At 38.6% G+C, this 23834-nt stretch overlaps 1 protein-coding gene across 1 annotated transcript; it reads left to right on the top strand.

Annotated features, from left to right (window-relative positions):
- Nucleotides 1–1209: 1209 nt before the first annotated feature.
- On the top strand, nt 1210–22021 carry plek (pleckstrin). Its single transcript, NM_001030356.1, is given in 9 exon segments — nt 1210–1295; nt 11006–11158; nt 12326–12507; nt 13301–13392; nt 14351–14535; nt 15926–16030; nt 18217–18300; nt 19735–19798; nt 20379–22021. Coding segments are annotated over 9 exon segments (1053 nt in total). The 5' UTR covers nt 1210–1247; the 3' UTR covers nt 20519–22021.
- Nucleotides 22022–23834: the final 1813 nt, after the last annotated feature.

Genomic DNA, 23834 nt, shown 5'->3' with positions numbered 1-23834 from the left:
TTTGTGGGCCACTCTGCATTCTTCCATAACCATTCATGGACCAATGTAAACTTCTGATTCAGCCCCTACAGACCAAGATCTGCTTATTTGGTTGTGTGAATAAGGCTCAAAGGAAAGCACAACTTTCAACTTAGATTCTCTTGAAATGATACATTATTATTAGCAAAGTCAGGAAAAACAGCAAAGAAGGAAATTGAATGAAAAGGAACAAAAGTTCAGATGCTTCCACCCAAAAAACAAACCACAACCATGAATGGTATTGCCAAATAGACCTATACAGAATGGGCCAGGATAATGAGTAGTTAAACGTGAATGTATAGTGAAAGGATACACAGCTCAGTTGCAGTGTGATGAGCAGAAACCAAAAATATCCAATACCTATTTATTTGAAATCCAAACTTTGAGCAAATACTTGTTTGTTTCACCTTTATTTTTTGAAAGACAAATAAATATCCTATGATTAAGGGTGGTAGAACCCCAAACGTGTAAGGCACTTAAGGCTCTGTTGCTAATATAAAGTATTATTCTTATTGGAAGATTGGCTGCTGTCCTGTATTTATTTTTGGATAAAAATAAATATCCCCTTGCTTCACTTCTCTCATTCAACCTCTGTGAAATGGTAAATGCAGTGTTTGTCTGCCACAATTATATAGAGCAGTGATCCCCAACCAGTGGTTCGTGAGCAGCATGTTGCTCCCCAACCCCTTGGATGTTGCTCCCAGTGGCCTCAAAATAGGAACTCATTTTTTAATTTCTGGTAAGAAGGCATGTTTTGGTTGCATAAAAACCAAGTATAATTGCCAAACAGAGCCTTCTGTAGGCTGCCAGTAGGGGCTACCAAATAGTCAATTATAGCTCTTATTTGCACCCCCAGAAACTTTTTCCATGCTTGTGTTGCTCCCCAACACTTTTTCCATTTGAATGTGGTTCACGGGTATGTGCTATAGGGTATGTGCTATAGGGTGTGAGCAATAAGCAAGAAAGTACTGGGGTAAGGGCACCGTGCATGATAAATGGTATAACAGTCAATACCCACGTATTCTTTGTCGACTGCCCCTGCCTGCAGACCTCTGATTAAGCACACGCATTGCATCTTTCCGGATTCAGACAAAAAAGGAGAAGTAACCAAACTCAAATGCGATTGGTCAACTGCGCTCTTGTGAAACAGATATACAGTGACTGGCGCCTCTGTTTCCTACAACTGTAGCTGGGCTCCTAACACTGTTAGAGGAAGAGAGAACGCCAACATGGAAAGAGAGCCACAGAAAATAAGAGAGGGGTACCTGGTTAAAAAGGTATGTTTAATACAACAATATCAGGGTGATTTATCCTGACAAAGAGTTTAATCTGAATGAATTGCTATTCAGTAAATTAAGGCTCTGTCTTTTGCCTTGGGAATAATAAATAAGAGGTATCCAACCTGCTGCCCTTCTTCATGAACTACAGCTTTCAGCATCTCCTTTGGGCTACTTTGTAACTCAGATACGGCTTAATTATATTCAGCTCAGTCTGCGGCAGAGAGTACAAAGCATGGTACTTACAAAGATCTGCTCATATTTTCCTGTGGCTAAACTGTAATCATTGCTAAAAAAGGAACTAAAACTATGTTGTCAGTTCCCACAAACTGAATCATACAGTAAACCTAGGTAGAGCTCATATACTCTCTTGTATATAACAGAATAAATTCTCTAATCTGTTCCATTTCATCCCTAAAAATAGAAATATTTTTGAAGTGCTATTGCTAAGATTATATTAGTAAATGGAGTATGAAGTATGTATTTATCCACTTTCTTGTACAGGTATGAGATCCATTACCCAGAAAGTTCCAAATTAGGGAAAGGCCATCTTTCATAGACTCCATTACAGGTATGGGATCCCTTATCCGGAAACCCGATATCCAGAAAGCTCTGAATAACGGAAAGCCTGTCTCCCATAGACTCCATTTTAATCAAATAATTCAGAATTTTAAAACTGATTTCCTTTTTCTCTGTAGTAATAAAGCAGTACCTTGTAACTGATCCCAACTAAGATATAAATAATCCTTTTTGGATGCAAAACAATCCTGTTGGGTTTAATTAATGTTTTATTGATTTTTTAGTAGAATTAAGGTATGGAGATCCAAATTACGGAAAGACCCCTTATCCGGAATACCCTTGGTCCCGAGCATTCTGGATAACGGGTCCTATACCTGTATAAGCAAATAATTATCATTTTTAAAAATGCTTTTCTTTTTCTCTGTAATAATAAAAAGGTACCTTGTACTTAATGGTAACTAATCTTTACTGGAGGCAAAACAATACTATTGGGTTTAATTAATGTTTAATTGGTTTTAGTAGACCTAAATAGATCCAAATTACAGAAAGACCCCTTATCCAGAAAACCCCAGATCCCATACCTGTAACAGCATGTAAAAGCATAGAGCTTACTGGAGATAATAAACAAATTCTACTGACATGCCTCTGCCCCAAAGGTTTATACAGTGAGGCTGGTACCTTTATGAGACAGAAATGTGGATGGGGGAGGGGCTGTTCTGGATGCTCCTGGAACTGCTGAATGGAGAGTCATTACAGTGTTTTAGTACATAATATTAACCTAGTTATAAGCTACCAGGGGCCATATTTAGGACCCTTGAATTCTGATTACTTTTCTACAATGACATGCAGTGTGCACAAAAGTACTATTTACAATACTTTTGTTTCTGATCTTTGCACACATTTTCATGTCAATACCATTTTTGTAAGTACAGAAATAGAAATAGTAAAGTAAGAGTACAATGTAGCATATCACTGGGTCTGTGGTTTAAAACCATCAATTACGTATAATTATTTTTAAGCATCGTCTTAAACCACAAACACAACAGATACAGTATTTGTTTCAGGATAAGTTCAGCACTAGAACCTGCTGTCCTAAGGGAGATAAAGCTTTTGTAGAAAGTTCTGTGTTGCTGGCTGCTTGACCATTGCGGTTTCTTCTTTATGTAGCAAAAAGTGCTAAAGTAGACAATGCTAATTCTGTTCACAGTGCTGTAATGTGTTGGACAAAACACTTTCTTTCAACCTCTTTTCTAGGCTACATGAAAATATTTGAGGGTCAGTAACTTAAATTCTTCTAAGGAATTCTGTGGAACTTATGCTTACTGTATCTTACAAAGCCTTTCAGCTTAATTTTATTAGTTGTATTAATAGGAGATACATATTATTACATATACAGCGTGGGAAAACCACAACTACATTCACCACAACTATGAATACCATATATAATATTGCCTGCAGAGTTCCACACTTAAGGTTCCATTAAGTTGTGCCTTGAACAATGCACCATGTATCATTCTAGATCAGTGCTGTGCAACTGGTGGTCCTGTGTGGCCCCCCCACCTGTCTTGCTGCTTTGATGGCTTACCTTTGTGTAAACTCTAAATGATGTCAGTACTGAGATTAACTGCCCCCCCTGCATAGTTCTCACCTCAGATTCAGGCTGTAATCCCTCTGTATTGTTTAAACATGTAATCCCCTGTACTATTCACACATTTGTTCACCCCCTGCATTGTTCACACCTCAGGCTCAGGCTGTAATAACCCACATTGTTCCCCTGTTCACACCTCAGACTGGAGGAGTAGTGCCAGCATTGTGTCACTGTATGTACAGCCTGGCCTGTGTAGGGCAGACATTGTAGGGCACATAGACAGCATAGGGCAGGCAGAGTATTGCACACACAGGCAGCGTAGGGCAGGTAGAGTATGGCACACACAGGCAGCATATGACAGGCAGAGTATAGCACACACAGGCAGGGTAGGGCAAGCAGAGTATGGCACACACAGGCAGGGTAGGGCAGGCAGAGTATTGCACACACAGGCAGGGTAGGGCAGGCAGAGTATGGCACACACAGGCTGGGTAGGGCAGGCAAAGTATGGCACACACAGGCAGTATGGCGTGTGCCATACTCTGCCTGCCCTATGCTGCCTGTGGGAGGTAAACCTGGCAGGGGCTTGTTCTGGAAGTTTGTTAGCAGTTGGAAATAGCCATTACATTGTCCCTAAGTTATGTAATAATGTGCTGGGGGTTGCTGTGCTATACACAGGGGAGAAGGCATATGGATTTAAGGGTGTGTCTTAATATGACATAATATAATTCTTTTACATATGAATGATGGTTGATATCCCGCAATGAGGACCAAGCATTTGGGTTTTTGCTGCGCTACACCACAGATGCTGAACAGCACTGATCATAAAAAAAAGGGAACAAAAAGCATAAAATAATCACATGCGCTGATGCAGCACTGGAAACTGGATTATTTATAGTTTGGCACTATTAAAACATTTTTGTTACTAATTTTTTATATATATTTGCATTGTCAAAACCAATTTCATAAGTACAGAATTAAAAATAGCGATGGAACAAGACAATGAAGCCTTAAGATGGCCATACATGGTTAGATTTGCAAATCTTTCCTCCAATGTGCCCACCCTGGGTTGATGATATTGTGCTAATGCAATCGTTTGGCCATAGGGCCAAATGATCCCATTGCAATGAAAAGGATAGGAAAAGTTGGAGCGAGGACTCCATTAATAATCTGATGCGGTCCCCAATCCGATGAAAAATTAAGCCTGTCCGATCGACATCTGGATGATTTTTGACCAGATATCAATCTGGGAGGCCTGTCAAAGGGCCACATACATGGGCAGATAAGCTGGCGAGTCGGGCTTTAGGGTGAGGTCACACAAGGCGTTTTTACGTTGCGTTTTTCAAACGGGCATTGAAACGCACAGTAAATACGCCAATAAAACCACATGCAGCTGATTTGAATGCATTTCTCAGCCTGTAGTTTTCTTTTCATTTCAGATTTTTCTCATTCACCATAATTGTGCTGTTGTGCATGATTGTAATGACCCAATACTTCTGTGCGCCATCATTTCCACAGTGGTGGAAATGTTACATGCTGTGTACACGTTCTGTATGGAAGAGAATTTTACTAAACGTTTGCGAAAAAACCCAAGCAAAAAAAGAAATTTAAAAGCAAAATGTAGCCAGATTAATTGTCAATACATAACAATTATGTCACTAGCATACGATGCAAATCATACTATATATGCACAGTCCATTTTGTGAAAGTAATCATATTAAACATACGTGGTGTATTTCAGCTAACTGCATTTCAATGGTATGGCGTTTCCTTGACGTATTGGCGTTTCTGCTGAAAAACGCAAACACTTGTGTTATGTGGCGGATCAAATCAAATCTGTGTTTTTGAAAGCGTGATGTAAAAACGCCCCATGTGACCTCGACCTAAGATGAAATCTGACCATGTATGGCCGCCATTACTGCGCTTGCAGTTTATAAGCAGTGACTATATTTGCATTTAAGCACTTCAATATAACTGCAATATATGATATCTCCCACTAAGTCCACAAGTACTGTATAGTGTATGTGGTGCCCTGAACTAAGCATTGTGTATCTCCTAGAGCTGATATAACTGCCACAGAAAAAGAAACAAAAAGCATCAAATTATTGAATATATATATGTGGTGTGCCTGTAAAAACACATAACAGCAAATAAAAGCAAAACAGCTTTGAAGGAACAAGGTATAAATACAGCATAAAATAGTCTCATGTAGTTTCTCATAGGGAGGGGCTTTATTGTTAAGGGAAATGCGTAGGGGAGTGGCTGATGTGGAGTAATAAGATGAATGCAGGGCACTGACGTGAGGCAATGTGACAATCTTGTCTCAGGCGGCAGTGAGAGGCCAGTTACCGGAGGCGGCAAAAAGCCCACTCTGGTAACTTTAAGAGCTTAATTGCCATTTTTTAAATGAAAATTCAGCTCAGCTCTGGTTATAGTTTTAATTAGATGGCACCTCCTTTTTCCTGGAAAAAGTTTGTTTATGTCAATAACAAGAAGCCAGAAGGGGATATTGCGTAGTACTCTGGGGGGAGTGGGGTGATCCACTGGCAGGTGTGAAACCTCAATAGGGTGATAAATGGGTCTTTCCACATCAGGGAAACTCCTTGCTTTCTATACAATCTGTAATGACACATGCTGTAATTACATGCAACACTGATTTCCTTATTCTAAAGATTATTTTACTGCTATAGAATGCAATTAAATGTTAAATTAGTTAAAGTTACTAATGGTGGCTTTTTGCCTTACCTTGCCTTATCGCAACTGCTAGAACACAGACTTTATATTAATTGTTACATAGCTGACAAATTAACATTATAGGGGGAAAACAATTTTTAAGTTCTTTTTAACTCCACAATGTTAAAAGCACCCTGGATCAAGTAGTAACAATGACAATTATTTGCAAAATTTGTATTGTTTTACAAGTCCATAATTGCGTTGGGTTGGAAACCCCAGCATACTGTTCTTCCACTTTGGCTTATTCTTCCGCTTCTTATTATTCTTAGCGCCCCCCATTTTCTAAACGCTACTCCTCCTACAGTTTTAGGGGTACAACACCCAAACTCCCCACACATCTTCGCCCTATAGCGGAGCAGGTTCCTTGTGCTTTTCTAAGCAATATAAATTCAACCTGCTGCCATTCTCACAGTAATAACACCAGGGTCCCCAAACTTGGGGCCGCCAAAAGCCAATCACATTTCTTTCATTGTTATCAGTGGGGAAATTTTAACTGCTGCCATTCTCGTTTAATGTCAGGGTCTCCAAACTTTGCACAGTTTGTCACTGGGTGACTATGTTCCAAGTTTAGAAAACAGCCAATCAGATTTCACCTATAGACTTCTTATGTTTAAATTTAAACTGCTGCCATTCTTTAAATACTAAGGTCCCCAAACTTTGCAGAGCTAGTCACCAGGTAACTGCAGTTCAGCGGTAGAAAAAAAGTGGGTGGAGCCACCAACAGCCAATCAGATTTTAACTATTGATTTTCAATGGGGAAATTCAACCTGCTGCCATTCTCGCAGTATTAACACCAGGGTCACTAGGGGACTGCATTTTTAGGTTTTAAAAAGTGGGTGGAGCCACCAACAGCCAATCAGACTTCACCCATTGAATTTTTTTTTTTTTTTTGGTTTAAATTTAAATTGCTGCCTTTCTCATACTATTTATGTCAGGGTTCCCAAACTTTTCACAGTCAGTCACTGACTGACTACATATTCAGGGTTAGACAAGTGGGGGGAGCCACCAACAGCCAATCCATTTCCACCCATTTAATTTTATTGGTTTATATTTAATTATTTCAGTATTAATTCCAGGGTCGTTAAACTTTCCAGAGTTTGTCACTGGGTATTTGCCGTTCAAAGTTAGAAAAATGTGGGTGGAGCCATCAACAGCCAACATTTCACCTATTTACTTTCAACGATGAAGTGTAAAATGCTGTCAGTCTCACAATTTTAATGGAACAGTTTATAGGGTGGAGTCCCCAATACTCAGCGCTTCTTGGTGGAGATCTTTTAGATCAGGTCTTCAGTGTTGTAGGAACAGTGTAGTCGTGTGCTGCCTCCCTTTTTAGACGCGCCTCAGATGTGTGCAATCGTGTTGATGGAAGTGCATAGAATTTAAAGAAAAACAAAATCTAGTGCAAAACGTACAAATTTGCTTTGTGAACCAAACATCAAAGGTGCTTATGCATCAGCCCAATGCAGTAAATCACACGCACTCAATGGGGCCGATTCACTAAAGTGCGAAATAATGTGCGCTATTTATAGCGTCTAATTTAACGCAAAAAAGCGTGCGATAAGATTTATCGCACTTTAGTGAATCAACCCCAGTGTGTCCAACATAAATGCTCACCAGACATGATTGGAGTAAAATATGTAGGATAATCAATTCACCTATTGATTGCAGTGAATCCTTAATCCTCAGAGTATATAGAATGGAGAAGAAAACGAAAATAGTGTAAAATCGTTTAATAAATAGAACCCCTTTACAATGCAGGGTACTTACAGTGTACAGCGGTATAAAAGTAACAAACTGGGATTTTACACTATTTTGGTTTTCTTTTCCATTCTATATACTCTGAGGATTAAGGATTCACTGCAATCAATAGGTGAATTGATTATCCTACATATTTAACTCCAATCATGTCTGGTGAGCATTTTTGTTGGACACATTGAGTGGGTGTGATATACTGCGGAGCAACCGACCGCCAATCAGATGTCATTCGTTGACTTTCAGAGGGGAAATTTAAATTGCTGCCATTCAGACACTATTAAAACCAGGGTCCCCAAACTTTGCACAGTGGTTTTTACTATATAACTGTGGTCAAAGTTTAGTATAGTGCCCCTTTAATACTGCGGCAAAAGGTGGGTGAATCAGCTGCATTTCAGCCTCATTAATAAGTGGAGCAAACCATTAGTTAACCAGAACTACTTTTACCAGTAGTCTTCACCTAACACTAGGGGGCACATTTACTAACCCACGAATCTGAAAAATTCCGATTGGAAAACGAACATTTTGCGACTTTTTCGTATTTTTTGCGATTTTTTCGGCGCCTTTACAACTTTTCGGAAATTGTTGCGACTTTTTCGTTACCAATACGATTTGCGCGAAAAAACGCGAGTTTTCAGACTTTCAGACTTAGCATGATTTTGGAAGCCTCCCATAGGACTCAATGGCACCCTGCAGCTCCAACCCGGCCCAAGGAAAGTCTCCCATAGGGCTCAATGGCACCCTGCAGCTCCAACCCGGCCCAAGGAAAGTCTCCCATAGGGCTCAATGGCACTCTGCAGCTCCAACCTGGCCCAAGGAAAGTCTCCCATAGGGCTCAATGGCACTCTGCAGCTCCAACCTGGCCCAAGGAAAGTCTCCCATAGGGCTCAATGGCACTCTGCAGCTCCAACCCGGCCCAAGGAAAGCCTCCCATAGGGCTCAATGGCACTCTGCAGCTCCAACCCGGCCCAAGGAAAGTCTCCCATAGGGCTCAATGGCACTCTGCAGCTCCAACCTGGCCCAAGGAAAGTCTCCCATAGGGCTCAATGGCACTCTGCAGCTCCAACCTGGCCCAAGGAAAGTCTCCCATAGGGCTCAATGGCACTCTGCAGCTCCAACCCGGCCCAAGGAAAGCCTCCCATAGGGCTCAATGGCACTCTGCAGCTCCAACCCGGCCCAAGGAAAGTCTCCCATAGGGCTCAATGGCACTCTGCAGCTCCAACCTGGCCCAAGGAAAGTCTCCCATAGGGCTCAATGGCACTCTGCAGCTCCAACCCGGCCCAAGGAAAGTCTCCCATAGGGCTCAATGGCACTCTGCAGCTCCAACCCGGCCCAAGAAAAGTCACCATACTGAAGCTTGAATGAATCCGAATCTTTCGTACTCGGCGCGAAGGCTACGAAAAAGTCGCGTCAGTAGTAACTCAGTAGAAACGCTACGAAAAAATCGCCAGATTTTGCGCAACATTCGGAATGGCAAAGAAAAAGTCGCGACAATTTTCCGAAAAATCGCCAAATACCGATCATTACGAAAAAAACGCAATCGGGCGCATTCAGCCCGTTCGTGAGTAAGTAAATGTGCCCCTAGCTTTAAGTGCACTACTGGGTTTCAGCATAGGCGATTATTCAATAAGACTAGGGAAGGCTAAGCCTCCCCAAACCTGCTTGGCAGATTAGCAAAAAGAGAAAAAAAAACTCACTCTGTACATGACTCTGTGCTGCTACTTTAACATCTTAGTAGGTCCCCTGCATTCCTGCAAGCTCCGGTTCTATTGTAATCAGCAGCACTCTGATTGGATCAGTATCACTTTTGCACAGTATCCCTGAAAGTCAGTAGGAACTGCAAGAGGTAGTTGAGGGGTTAATTTTTTACACCAGCAAATCCACTAAGTCTCACATTAGCTATAGGTCAGTCTATGTATGGCCCATCTTTAGCCTCCCCAAACAAAAAAATCACCCTCCGCCTATGGGTTTCAGCTTTGCATGAAGAGCTAAACTGATAGAGGGAACTGGCATTATTAGGAGGAAATACAATAATTCCATTGCCTCCAATGTTTTAGTAATATGCAAAAACTGTATGAATTGGTAGCACATTTATAGTTTATTCAGTGTCACATGAGTTCTGTAATTGTGGTGCAAATTGTTCCAGATTCTAATAATAGACAGAAGGCTGATTAGTGACATATGCATGGATAGCAAAAAGCCTGTGGGTTAGTTTCATCACTTCTAATTTCTTATTTTAACCACTAAGTTATTTTGGGAATTGAAAACCTACTCAATTGTGGCCTCAAGTATTGTATGTATATATATATATATATACATACAGTAACATCTCCATTTTGGTTTCCTTTTCTAAGGCAATGGATAAGAATTGTGTTAATTATGAAAAACTAAGATAAAGGTTTTTAGAAAAAAGAACGTAGGTGTAAAAGAAAGCACTTTAGTGAAGAAAATTTATAAATTAAATGCATAAATTAAATGAATACGATTAACACTACAGAATTGTTATTCACTGCAAGCATTTTGTGACAGCTCGAGCACAGAAATACATGTGTCTGCATAAATGTGCAACTGATGGTGCTTGAGAGGTTCAGAATATGGAGCGGAAATTTTTCCTGCTTAGTCAAAATAAGTAAAGATGAGTAAAATGCAAATGTTATTGATAGATGAAAATCAAAAATATATAATAAATATGGGATTTTGTCTTCAGAAAAAGCACAACACTACAATGCCATTTTCCTATAGCTGCAAACATTTACAGTAGGAGTAGGCTATTACCCCATATTGTTGTTCTTTAGCAAGTGACCCAAAGAAGGGGTCTGGTTGCCACTGCGTGTAGGATAAGGCCAGGAACTAGTTAATAAATTACTTAAACCCTGACCGGCAATCTGTGGATTCTGGCAAATGCCGGAGGGGCTGCTGTAAGATGCCACAGACAGTCACTATTTATTGGGCTGATGGGGCTGTTTGGGCCTCTGTGTACTTGAAATGCCAGGGCCTATATTGAATCTCAGTCCAGGCCTGGGTGCATTGTACTGGTCTGTGTTCATATGGAATATAATTTTCATTTAATCCCAAATCGTGTTGCCATTAAATCTCACATTATATATTCCAAATGTTCTAGGCAATGTTTAATAAGTGGAAGCCAATGTGGGTGACATTACTGGAAGATGGAATTGAATTCTACAAAAAGAAAAATGATAACAGCCCCAAAGGGATGATCCCATTAAAGGGGACCGTTATAAGTAATCACTGCCAGGAGTTTGGTAAAAGAATGGTAAGTTTTAAAAACTGTACAAGGTGTGTAATATATTTGCTTGTATTTAGTCTGCTTGTGTGTATTAGAATCAGATTAGCACAATAATATTTTGTCATTGTGCCTCGTCTTACTTCACCTTAATTACTGGGTTTGAACTGACAATGTTCAAATCCCAGATGTTTATCCCAGATGTAGTTCATACAAGAAATAGACATTCCTTGTTTATATGTATTCCATTGCTTAATTCCAGATTATTTAAGGGGACAAGAAGAACATATATGTCCGAGTGAACTAAGGGGTCATTTATGACACACCCGTAAATGTGGGTGCTCTAAAATGGAAAATGTATATTGATGCAAATCAGTAGGGCACTAGTGTCCAAACAAGCTCCTGCATTTCCACTTGGTTACCAATGAGTTCATCCTACTTCTTCTGATGAATGAGGGCCCAATTGCACCTATTGCCACTGGGGAACTCTGGAGCTACCACCACTTTACAAGGTTTCCACAGTGGATTGCGTCAATAGGCGCTGCAGAAATGTGCCCAATGAATCAGATACAAACTCCAGAAGTGCCACAACTCCAGCTCTGAAACTGCTACATGCAAGTTACGCCCATTTTGACACATCAGGCAAAACTGCAGAGAACACAATTCAAAACGCAGCTGCAATTAAGCTTAAATTATGGGGGAGGAATCATGGTCTGGGCCAGTGCGACACTGGGAAAAAACCCGGTGGACTTTGTCCTTGTGGAGCCCTGCCGACCCAGTCCTCCTCCCTGGCCCCACCGGGAACTGTATGTGGGTGCTCCTGGCACTCCCCACTCCACCCCCGATCCTGTTCATAAAAAGGCAAACAGGCATGCATACAGCGGGGTTGCAAATAGTGCTGATGCTTGAGGAGAATCCTGAGGTGGCAGCCCTGGTGAGCCCCACACACCCCAGTCTGACACTGGGGGGAATGATGTATTGTGGGTAAAAAAACATGATATTTTGCATCTAAAATGAAACCTGTTTTTTGAATGAGACATGGGACAAATAATAAGTAGAAAAAAAGTAAAACAATAATTGTGCGTGTCTTCTTATTGAAAATATAAATTAAATGTGTTTTATCTGTACAATAACAATAATTGTTAAATTCAGTTGGAAAAACCTATACTCTTTTTGTTATGTCTTTTCTTGCTTTAGTTTGTTTTTAAGCTCACCACAGCAAAGCTGCAGGATCATTATTTTCAAGCTTCTCACCATGAAGAAAGAGATGCCTGGGTTAAAGATTTTAAAAAAGCTTCAACGTGCATTGAAAATGGTCAGAGGTTTTCTAGGAAATCCACAAGGAAGTCAATCAGATTGCCTGACACCATTAACTTGAGGTTAGCGATATACCAAGTGTGTTTCAGAAGGTTGTCTTGGGGGAGCCATTCTCCAAAACCTTCTTTAATAAAATCACTCCACAGCTCCTAACTTTCACTGACTAAATCAGTCAATGCTGTGTTTTTTATTGAAATTAACTTAAATAAAACCAAAGCCATATGCCTCTTTGCTACCTACATTTGGTTAGCCCTTTGATCAAAACAAGATTGCAGTCAAAGGATATGGTAGAGTCAATGACTATGCTCATCTAACCAACATGTTATTATTGCTGGTTATAAGGACAGATCCCCTATCTACTACTGAGAGCCCCCAGAGGGGGGAACTGTTGCATATTTTTGGAATCCCTGCCACAGGGTATTTTGAGAAATAGGAGTGGGTTGAGTTTGTAAGAAATGTTGAGATGGCCATAGTAAAGTAGTGGTCAAGACATAAAGTTAAACAAAACAATTCCCAGCCTTATCACTCCCTAAATGACTGTCTTAAAAACTTCCTGTACAGAAACAAGGGGAAACCCTGCAACATAAATATAATGACACATTTGTTATATTGGGTCACATTCAATTCAATGAGAAAAACGTTTCTCATGGTTACATAAAACTCAACAGAAGTCTGCTTTGGCATTGGATTAAGATATTTTCCTCATGCTAATATCTGCATTCGATAAAACTGTTTTCCATGCATTTTCTTAAATGTATATTTTCACAATTTGCGTCTATCCATACATTTCCTGTAGTGGTATAATTTACCTATCTGATCATGCTTATTACTACACTTTATTTGTTTTGATTGCAGCCAATTATATCACTCCATGAGAGATCCAGATAAAGGAATAAAAGATTTAAAGCTGGAAAAGGACAAAAAAGTCTTCAATCACTGTTTTACAGGTGAAACACTTTCCCGGAATGTTTTTGTGCTTGTAAAATATTAACGTATTATACTGTTAACTGACAATATTTTACTATTCTGACTTTGTAATGTATAGAACACTGTATTAAATATGTCCTTATTTATCACAGAGAACAAAAATCTGTATTCAAGATTAGAGAAATAATTTAAATTAAATTATAATTGTCTAAGGAGTGTATAGTTGTACATCCATACAGTAGAACTGCTCATTCTGTGGTTCAAAATGGCTTGTCTCAGGTAATCAAAATATTTGTTACATAGATAATTTGGGTTGAATAAAGCGAATAATCCCCAGATCTTTCTCAGTTAAGGAAACCCCCAACACACAACCTGCATTTATGTTATTTCTCCCTGAATTCCATTTACCAACATTGCAGATAAGGGAAAATAGAGGATCATCACATCCTTTCACATAGGGTAAGAATTCACCGGTCAAAATTCTAAAGGAGAAAAGGCCCAGGTTAGACAGCAAATAGCAGATACAATGGTGTTTCACAGAGCTTATCTGTTATCTGCTATGTAACCTGTGCCATTTAGCCCTATTTCCGTTTCAGTAGCTACACGGCCACAGAGGTAGCTATTCAGAAAACACTGTAGTATCACTTCTGTAGTGATCATCTGTGTAAAAGGTATATGTATTGAAAACTTATGTTTTAAAGACATTTGTGTTAAAAAAAAATGTGCACAATGTAAGTCCTTAAGACCAAAATCCAGGAGCCTATCAAACCACACTATGAAGAGGCTGGTATATTAAGGAGTCAAAGCATGCCCCCATTGCCCCATATGTTGATTGGTTGCTATGAAATAGCAACATAGCATGGCCAGAGCTAACACTTTAGCATAGTGAATTTAGAGAAAGCATTGTGAGGGTTAAAATATTTTGGAATAGTTTTATTGATAACATTATTGTGTGCATTTTCTATGTATATTCTTCAGGCACCTGTGTAGTGGACTGGTTAATTGCAAACCGCTCGGTGAGAAACCGCCAAGAGGGTCTTATGCTGGCGTCTGCCTTACTGAATGAAGGTCACCTTCAGCCTGCTGGAGATATTTCCAAAAATGCAGCACAGGGGCTAGCAGAAACGACATTGCTCGATAGTTCCGACGCACTGTATTATTTTGTAAGTTCTTACAGTATCAGGAAAACCCTATTTTCTGAACAGACTTTTAAAAAAGCAAAAATGAAAAAAAAAAAACATGCAAAAAAGCGAAAACCACAAATTTTTTATTTTGTCGCACACATTGAAAAAGGACAGCTGCCGCTGACTTCTACATGGCCTTATAGATGTCGTATTTTTACTTTCAAAATTTTGTCACAGTTTAGACGCATAAAAAAAAGAGAGAAAAAAAAGTAAATGGGCCCCTTGGAGTAATACTACTCGGAGTCAGCAAAATGTCGCTAATATCGCAACCAACTTCCAACTGTCTTAAGATGTTTTGACAGATTTATAAGGAGCACTTTTGCCACTCAAAATTAATAAAAGTGGGATCCAGACAATTTACTACCAGAACCTACAAATGTTGTATTTTTGTCATTTGATGTTAATTATAATGACAGTTTAAAGTCAAAATACACTTCTTACTCCTGTTGTACTTTATTCCACTTTGGTGAATGCCCCCTATCTAAGTGTGGCACTTCCTATTCCATATAATGAGAGGTTACTGACAGGGATAAAACATATTTGGTTGCCACAACTCAACTTTCTTCTAGATCTGTACAAGTGAAGATTATTATTACAGGTATCAGACCCCTTATCTGGAAACCCATTATCCAGAAAGTTCCGAATTACAGAAAGGCCATCTCCCGTAGACTCCATTGTAATCAAATAATTCACATTTTTAAAAATGATTTCATTTTTCTCTATAAAAAGAAAACAGTAGCTCATACTTGATCCCAACTAAGATATAATGAATCCTTACTGGAACCTAAACAATCCTGTTGGGTTTAATTACTGTTTAAATAATTTTATTAGCAGACTTAAGGTAGGAGATCCGATTTATGGAAAGACCCCTTATCTGGAAAACCCCAGGTCCCGAGCATTCTGGATAATGGGTCCCATACCTATATTATACATAATTTGGGCTTCAACTGCAAAGATGCAATCAGATGTTTTTGAGCTTAAAATCTCATGAGTTTGAATAAGAGTTTCCAAAATTGAATGTTTAAGAATTATTAAGCAAAAATAATTTCTAAAAAAGCGAATGTTAAAATGCAGAATCGAAAAGCTCATCCAGTTATGTAAAAGTCAGTGAGAGTTGTATTTTTTTGGAGTCTTTTTAAAAGTTGGTTGTCTCATTAAAAATGATGAGTAGAATTTGATTGCACTGCATTCAAGTTTTTGTAAAGCGATTGATGAGTTTTTGAGCTCTTTTGCATTTAATAAAAACTTGAAAGTCCACAAATTTGAATTTTGATAAATAGGCCTCTATTAATTGCTTATTTTGAGGATAGAGAGTTAAAAAAGAGCATTTCACCAAAACCACTATTCTCCCTTCCTTGTGTTCATACAGCCAGACAGTGGCTTCTTCTGTGAAGAAAATTCTAGTGACGATGATGCACTTTTCAAGGAGGAATTTAGAGGAAATGTGATTAAGCAAGGATGTTTGCTGAAACAGGTAAGTATTCAAGGAACTGATCTTAAAGGGACACCCAATTGTTCATTTTTTATGAATAAGTGGTCCTTAAGCCCTGCAGCCCACAAAGGGACACCCATGCCTACAAGATGCCTATTATGAAAGTTATTTCTAGGTTATCGCAAGCAAGTATTTTCTCTTTCGTCATGACTGTTTTTTATCAGCTTCTACTTATTATATAAGATAAAATGACATATACATAGACTAACTTGTACCCTTGTGTTTTGTTTAACATTTATATATTCATTGTTATTTCTATAATGCCATTGTCTCTCTTATCGCTTTACAGAGTAAGGGGGAAACATAAAAGTTACGACATAAAAACATAGTAAATGCAAACTGTTACAGTTACATATCAAGAGAAAATAGGGGGTAGGCTTTGCTAAAAAGAGCTTACAACCTAATAGGTAGAGAAAGCAAGACATAATGTGAAGGTGACCAGCGTGGTTGTAGATGTCCTGTTGGTCAATATAGAGCAGTGATCCCCAACCAGTGCCTCGGGGGCAATGTGTTGCTCTCCAACCCTTTGGATGTTGCTCCCAGTGGCCTTAAAACAGGTGCTTATTTTTAAATTATGAGCTTGGAGACATGTTTTGGTTGCATAAAAACTAGATATACTGCAAAACAGAACATCCTTTAGATTTCCAGTCCATATAGGGGCTACCAAATAGCCAATAACAGTCCTTATTTGGCACCCACAGGAACATGTATTATGCTTGTGTTGCTCTCCAAGTCTTTTTACATTTGAGTGTGGCTCATGGGTAAAAAAGGTTGGGGATCCCTGATATAGAGCGATCCCCAACCTTTTATACCCGTGAGCCACATTCAAAGGAAGTAGTTTTGGAGAACAACACAAGCATGAAAAAGGTTCCTAGAGGTGCCAATGAGAGCTATAATTGGCTTAGCCCCTATGTTGACTGGAAGCCTACAGAAGGCTCTGTTTGGCAAATACACTGGGTTTTTATGCAATGAAAACTTGCCTCCTAACCAGAAATTCAAAAATAATCACCTGCTTTGAGGCCACTGGGAGCAACAATTTGTGGTGGCTGTAAATGGAATTTAAGAGATGTAATCCAGTAAGTTTTTTTTTTTGGGGGGGTGGTTGGCATAGTGTACTTGGAGTAAAGAAACTACACATACAGTTTGTTAGGATGCCTTCAAACTTCGGACTAAGGTGAAGTAGTGTTGTGGGAAATGACTCAGCAGCTCAGCCTGTGGTAATTACCATTTCCTCTGCTTAAGACATTTTAAATGTCAAGTCTTATCTTGCTGCAAGGAAACAAAGTTAATTTTGAACATGGACAACCACAAGTCAATCAAAAATATATGTGCTTTCTCCTTAACTTTCCCAGATAAAGAGGCAAACAGCCTTCTTCCCCTCTGGGCCAAGTTGGAGACAGCTTCAAATGGGTTTTGTTTTCCTAGATAAACAAGAAGTTAGAATTTACTTGGCCAAAATAACCATGATGGACATGTGTCTGTGTTCAATCTCGTGTTCTATATGACTACGTCAATGTAACTATGTAACATAGAGGGAAAAAACATTTCCAGTCTGAATTTAAAATGATGATTCTGGGAATTGCCCTGTATGCCACTGCGCCATTACCCTAAACATAATTTCAGAAATAGGATTCTGAGCAGATCTGCACAATTTTAGCCAGTAGGAAACAATAGAATTTTACTGCTCAAAGCTGGAGAACACTTACAAAAAAGCCAGAGGGGAAATAGCTTTGACAAACTATGTTTTTAACCCAAAATGTCAGTAAAATTTAAAACACTTGAAACATACAGTACCTGGAGCGCCAGTTTGAACTTTTATAAATCTCCCCATAGAGTCAAGGAAGATCCAAACTTTTTTTTATCTTAAAATGGCTACTTTTTGTAATGAAATCAGTATGTCTATGTATTAAACCATGTACAGATATAGGATCTGTTATCCTGAAGCCTAGTATCTATATTTGCTGCAAAATAATAATTTTGGGTTTTTACATTTAAATGTTTTTTTTAGCTTTAAGGTATACAGATCCAAATTACGGCAAAAAAACCCTTATCTTGAAAAGCCCAAGGCCAAAGCATTCCGGATAGTAGATTCCAAACCTGTACATGACAATGCAATGATTTAGCCCCACTCCCCTCTGAATAATATACCCTGTTTTCTCTGTTCACAGGGACACCGAAGGAAGAACTGGAAAGTTAGAAAATTTGTTCTGAGGGATGACCCGGCATATCTGCACTACTATGACCCAGCTTCGGTGAGAGGACTTTAGTTATTTATATAGAGAACCTTGATCAGGGATAGGTCAGAGAGGCAACTGTGGTCCAGGTGTTTCAGAAACAAAACTCAAAAACTTCCCTTATCAGCTTAAAAGGTTACGTCAAGCTGGATCATGTCATTTCACAGTAGGGCGAGGTTTATCTATTCGATCATTAGGCACAAATGTTTTACAGACATGGATATTTTCAATAAAACATAAAACAATTGTCATGCACATTTATTTGAAATATGAGAAGCTCCACCATTCAGGACTCAACTGGGACTGGAAGGCATACTGACCAACCTTCCAATAAATCTTGGACGTACAGCCTTATTCCATGTACATAACCTTAATTGAGATTAAGGGGGGGATTAAGGGGAGATATTATTATCAGTAAAAAAGAAAGGTACCCAATGCTAACATCAGTGTATGACAAAAAAGAGAAATGAAAACAGAGAAAAGGAAAACATTAATAATTACTATGGGTTAATATATCAACTCAGATGTCTTTTGAGTAGCTGAACAAATGAATAACTAGTTGTAAACCAGGGGATTAACTATCCTGTGGCTTAAATCCTGTGGCTTTAGGAGTATCCAGGTCTCTAATGGACCCTAATTTAATATTAATAACAATATTAATTTGAATACACGTTTGTAAAGCAGTTATACTTTTTTTGGGGGGGGGGGTCTTAAATGAATTTGCTGTGGGGCCCTGTAATATCTGTATACACCACTGATAGATGGTGTTAAAGGGCATGTAAACCCTATATTTTCCTATCATGTATATAAGTTGGGCACATCAACCCAGCAAAAATGGTATAATTTGCATGTATCCCCTTCATTTGCCAACACTATCACATTTTAATAAAACAAAAGCTCTCATACAGCAGCCATTTTCATTCTGACACATCATCAGGGACGTGCATGTTTGCAAAGGCTCTTATTTAGTGTAAAATTAATGCAATAAAAAATGCAGGCTTACACAGGCTGAAATTATTTTGGCCCTGCTTGGACTGAGCACTGTAATTGTTAGACTGAGCTCAGGACAGGGTGTAAGGAGACAAAATAGAAGCAGACAACATTTTGTACTGGGTTTACATGTCCTTTAATATAAGGGTTTCCTTCATTATGGGATAAAAGTATGAAATCCCTTATGCAGAAAACTGTTATCCTGAAAGCTTTGAATTATGGGAAGGCCATATAATAATAACATAGCACCTTGTACTTGACCCTAGCTAAGCTGTGTGAATCCATACTGGTGGCAAAATAACCATACTGGGTTAATTGAATGTTGTGATTTTTTTTAGCAAGCAGATCCAAGTTACAGAGAGATCTAGAAAAATCCCAGGTCCCAAATAATCTGAATAATAATTCCTATGCCTGTATATGCAATCTGCAACATTATAGCTCTGTGTTACTTTGGTTTGGCAGGGCGAAGATCCTTTGGGTGCTATCCACTTGCGAGGATGTGTCGTAACAGCTGTGGAAGACTTTTGTAAGTACTCAAAAAAGCAATATAGGATTTTCAACAACTGTAATAAAAATTGCAAACTTTTAAAACATCATCTTATCAAAGTTAAGGAAGATATAAATAAAAGTTTTAAGTAACTGTGTGGCAGTAAAAAATAGTAGTAGTCAGCTCTCCTACCACCAAGTAAATTACACTGAAAGTCTTGTTGTCCTGTTGCTTTAATTTGGCGCAAGAGTGACACATGCGCCAGATTCTTAGGAAGCGAATACGCTGCTCCTATTGATGCACAGTGCCTAGAGAACCCTGGAACTACCTCCTGGTATACCGGTGGCAGTAGCTCCAGGGTCCCCCTGTATCAATAGATGCAACTAGATTTGGAATGAGAAGCAAGAAGACCAGATCAGTGTCAAGTGCAACTATATGGAAGTGGAATGTAAAGTACCTTTAACAAATGGGTTTTAACTGGCTTAGGGGAAATTCGTGGGAAAGCAATTGCAGTAATGGACATAAATGACCCCTGTTATATTTGGGTTTAATACCACCTTAATGTTTAAATTAAACAAAAGAAAAATCTGTTTTTCTGCTTATTCTGCTCTTATTTTAGCCAAAAAGCAGGAAGTTGAAGGCAATCTGTTTGAGATCATCACAGCATCGGAGATTCATTACATCTTGCAGGCTGCTTCCTCAGCTGAGCGCACTGAGTGGATCAAAGCAATACAAACCGCTTCCAAAATTGGGAAATAAATCTATTTAATTTAGATTTTTGAATGATTTTGAATGTTATTAATATGTTATTAAATGCTGCCTTTCACTGCCTAGACCTACATAACATACTCGAATAGAGCTCATTCATTAACACTGGGCAAATTTGAACCAGTATACTAGTCCACTGCAGCTAATTAGGAATAGACTATTATTATTCTGCCATGCAACGGACAGATGAAAGCTACTCTGTGATTGGTCACTATGGGTTATTGTAAACTCATACACTGTAATTAAATGGGCATGACACAGCAATAATTATAAATATCAAAATAAATAATCCTGGTGATCCCCACAGTGGACATTAGTTTGGTGCCACAGCAATGCCATTGATTTTACATTATGATTTGTACCCTTATTACATGGTGGTAAATTACATCTACATGGTGTAAGGGTAGAATCGATGGGCACTGTACTGTGCATATTGTGCTTTATGGGCATTGTGAGAAGTGACTATACCCAAAAAACTATTGTATACCTCTAATGGGGTACAAATAGAGACATTGTAGAGGGGTAATTTATTTGGGTAACTGGTGTAGTTATTTAAAGTATGCTATATGATATATTAGTAATTTGATTAATTTATTTTACATTAAAGATTATCACATTGATTTGTGAAAAAATTGGCACATTTGCGAATGGAAACCAATGTAGAACTACTCCTTACAATATAACATTCCCAATACCAGTAGTATTATAATAGCAGCATTCTTATCTGTGCACAATGACAAAGTCTATAGGTCTGACCATAGTCCCATTTGTCTAAATAGACTGCTCTCAGGTTACACTTTTCAGTTGTTTATTGCAGAAAACACTTCTAAAATATAGGGGAAGCAGACCCTGCAGCTGCAGGGGGGCCCGGGAGGCCCTAATTAATTCACAAATTCAATATTTGTAGAATAGGTCAATGTTTTGGGGCCCTAAATTGAATCTGCTGTAGGGCCTAGCAACAGCTAGTTACGCCACTGCGTAACTGATTTTACTTTGCTCCATGGAAATGGATGAGGTTTCTCACAAAACTAAAGGTGGCCATACACGTAGCAACTTTGATCTTTCGTGCGACCATCGGTCACACGAAAGATCGTTCCCACCCTCCACTGATGTTCAGGGCTGAATTGTCACATATGGAGGTAGAAACAATAGAAATTCTACCTCCTTCTGTCAATTCAGCCCTGAACGTAGATTTTGCTTGGGTACGATCAAAATCTTTTAACCTGGCTGATTGACAAGTCAACCGATATCTGCAGCCTTTTGCGATATCGGTCGCCTCGTCGAGCCGCTATACACGCACTGAATGTCGTACATCTTGTTTCAATATCATTAGTGCGTGTATGGCCAGCTTTAGAATCATGAGCCAGGGGTTCATATAAATGATTTTGTAATATAGTTGATAAAATGAATGTGTGAGAAACCACTTTATTTTAAAATAACACATTTAAGAGAAAACTTTGCATATTACTGAATAAAGTAGTTTACCTCTAAAAAGGCTGGTCTGTTTTTCTCAGAAAACTGTTTCCTCACAAAAAAGTGACTTGGGTCTTTTCAAATTCTATTCGTCATCACAGAACATCTAAAGAAACCACAATCAGTGGTGTAACTACAAGTTTCCGGACCCTACAGAAACCCCAGAATCTAAGGAAGCATGACCTGTTTCAAAAACACTAACTGCCATGTCATAGGGGTGGAGTAGTAATGTCGCGGGGGCAGGGCAGGACCGAGCCAGTCCAAATTCTCTGGGTAAGCCAGGTTATGGGGCATACAGGGGGAGGGAAACATGTGGAGTAAAAAAAAAAATTATAATATACTGTAGTGAAACCTCAATTTTACATATTTTACATTTAAGTTTTCCTGCATTTTACAGTGTTTTTTGTGGTCCCACATACATTTCCCCAATTCTACATTTTCCTGAATTTTATACCATTTTTTTATGGTCCCCTGAAAAATGTAAAATGTGAGAACTACTGTATATAAACATATGTATTTATCACCAACACACATAGCTACACTATAGAATATAGTGTATATATATATATATATACTATAGTATATTGCTGCATTTTCTCTATATCCATGTGTAAGAATGCGTGGCTGGTGTCTCCTTCAACATAATTCCTGCTTTCTGATCTTTCCCAGTTATCTTTTGGTTTCTTGTAAATCATTGCTTGTGTCCTGGGTGTTCCTGATATTCTGTTGTTTGACTTTCACCTGTTTACTGGCTATGTTTGACTACTTTCTGCTATGAAGGTTTGCCCTTAACTTCTCCTAAGGCAAGTGTCTGACCTTGTGCCTAAATCCTGAGGACCACAATGTACTAGAGGGTTCACCTAAAGGAATAATGGGGCATTTTAGGTGAAAGGAAAGCACAGAAGGGTGCCAAGCCAAAGGGAACAATACTTATTTTCCAACCACAAAAGGCATACCCAAAAGCATGAATAGCATTAGGTGCTGATATTTCTCTCTTTAATTACTACAGAAAAATACATGGAAACTTATGTGGTATTTTTGTAAAAATTGTTTAATTTTCCTAATTTATTTATAAGAGAGCAACACAGTGTTAAGTGAAAAGCAAAAATGTGACTATTATCCAGAGTTTTTTGGTCTGTCCTAAAACATTCCAAAGCTTAAACACATTGGTTAATCAATGGTGGGCTGTACGTTTCTGGGTTGCTATTTGATCGATGCCGCACTGCTGGTTGGATGGCAAAAAACAAAGTACCAACGGAGCTTAGCAGGGAAGGAGTTAGAAGACTATGGGCCAGATTCGCTTCAATGAAAAAAATATTATTTTATGTTTTATCACGTGAAATGTTATTGGTGAGATTCAATTTGGGGAGAGAAAGCTTTTCTCCTAATTCAGGTCAAGTTTCCCATAGACTTCAATAAAGTTTTCATAGGATAAACAGTGATATAAGCTTTTCTCATTAAACTGAATCTGGGATTCAGTTAAGGATCACAGAGATTTTAAATACAATAAAACCTGTACATGTTAAATAATTTATAGTATTAATAGAAAGTATGAAGTAACATTTATGATATTTTATTAAAGTTATTAAACAATTTTACCTTATAAAATAAGCAACTCTGAAATGTCAGATTAAAAAAGTCATACATTTACAGTGGTGTGCATGAGGTTGTTATTGTATATTGCACTTTGTACCTACAGTATATAATGTAAGCAGCAGCAACAACAGCATAGCAAACTGGTGTGTAACTGTGGAGGACAAGTATCAATGGCAATCTTTGTTGTCAATTTTATCAATTACTTCTCTGTCTTAGAGGATAACTATCGCAAAAAATT

Source organism: Xenopus tropicalis, chromosome 5 (assembly GCF_000004195.4).
Source record: "Xenopus tropicalis strain Nigerian chromosome 5, UCB_Xtro_10.0, whole genome shotgun sequence".
Lineage (NCBI taxonomy): Eukaryota > Metazoa > Chordata > Amphibia > Anura > Pipidae > Xenopus > Xenopus tropicalis.
Note: the sequence above shows the minus strand (reverse complement) of the source record. Positions and strands in the feature narration are given on the sequence as shown.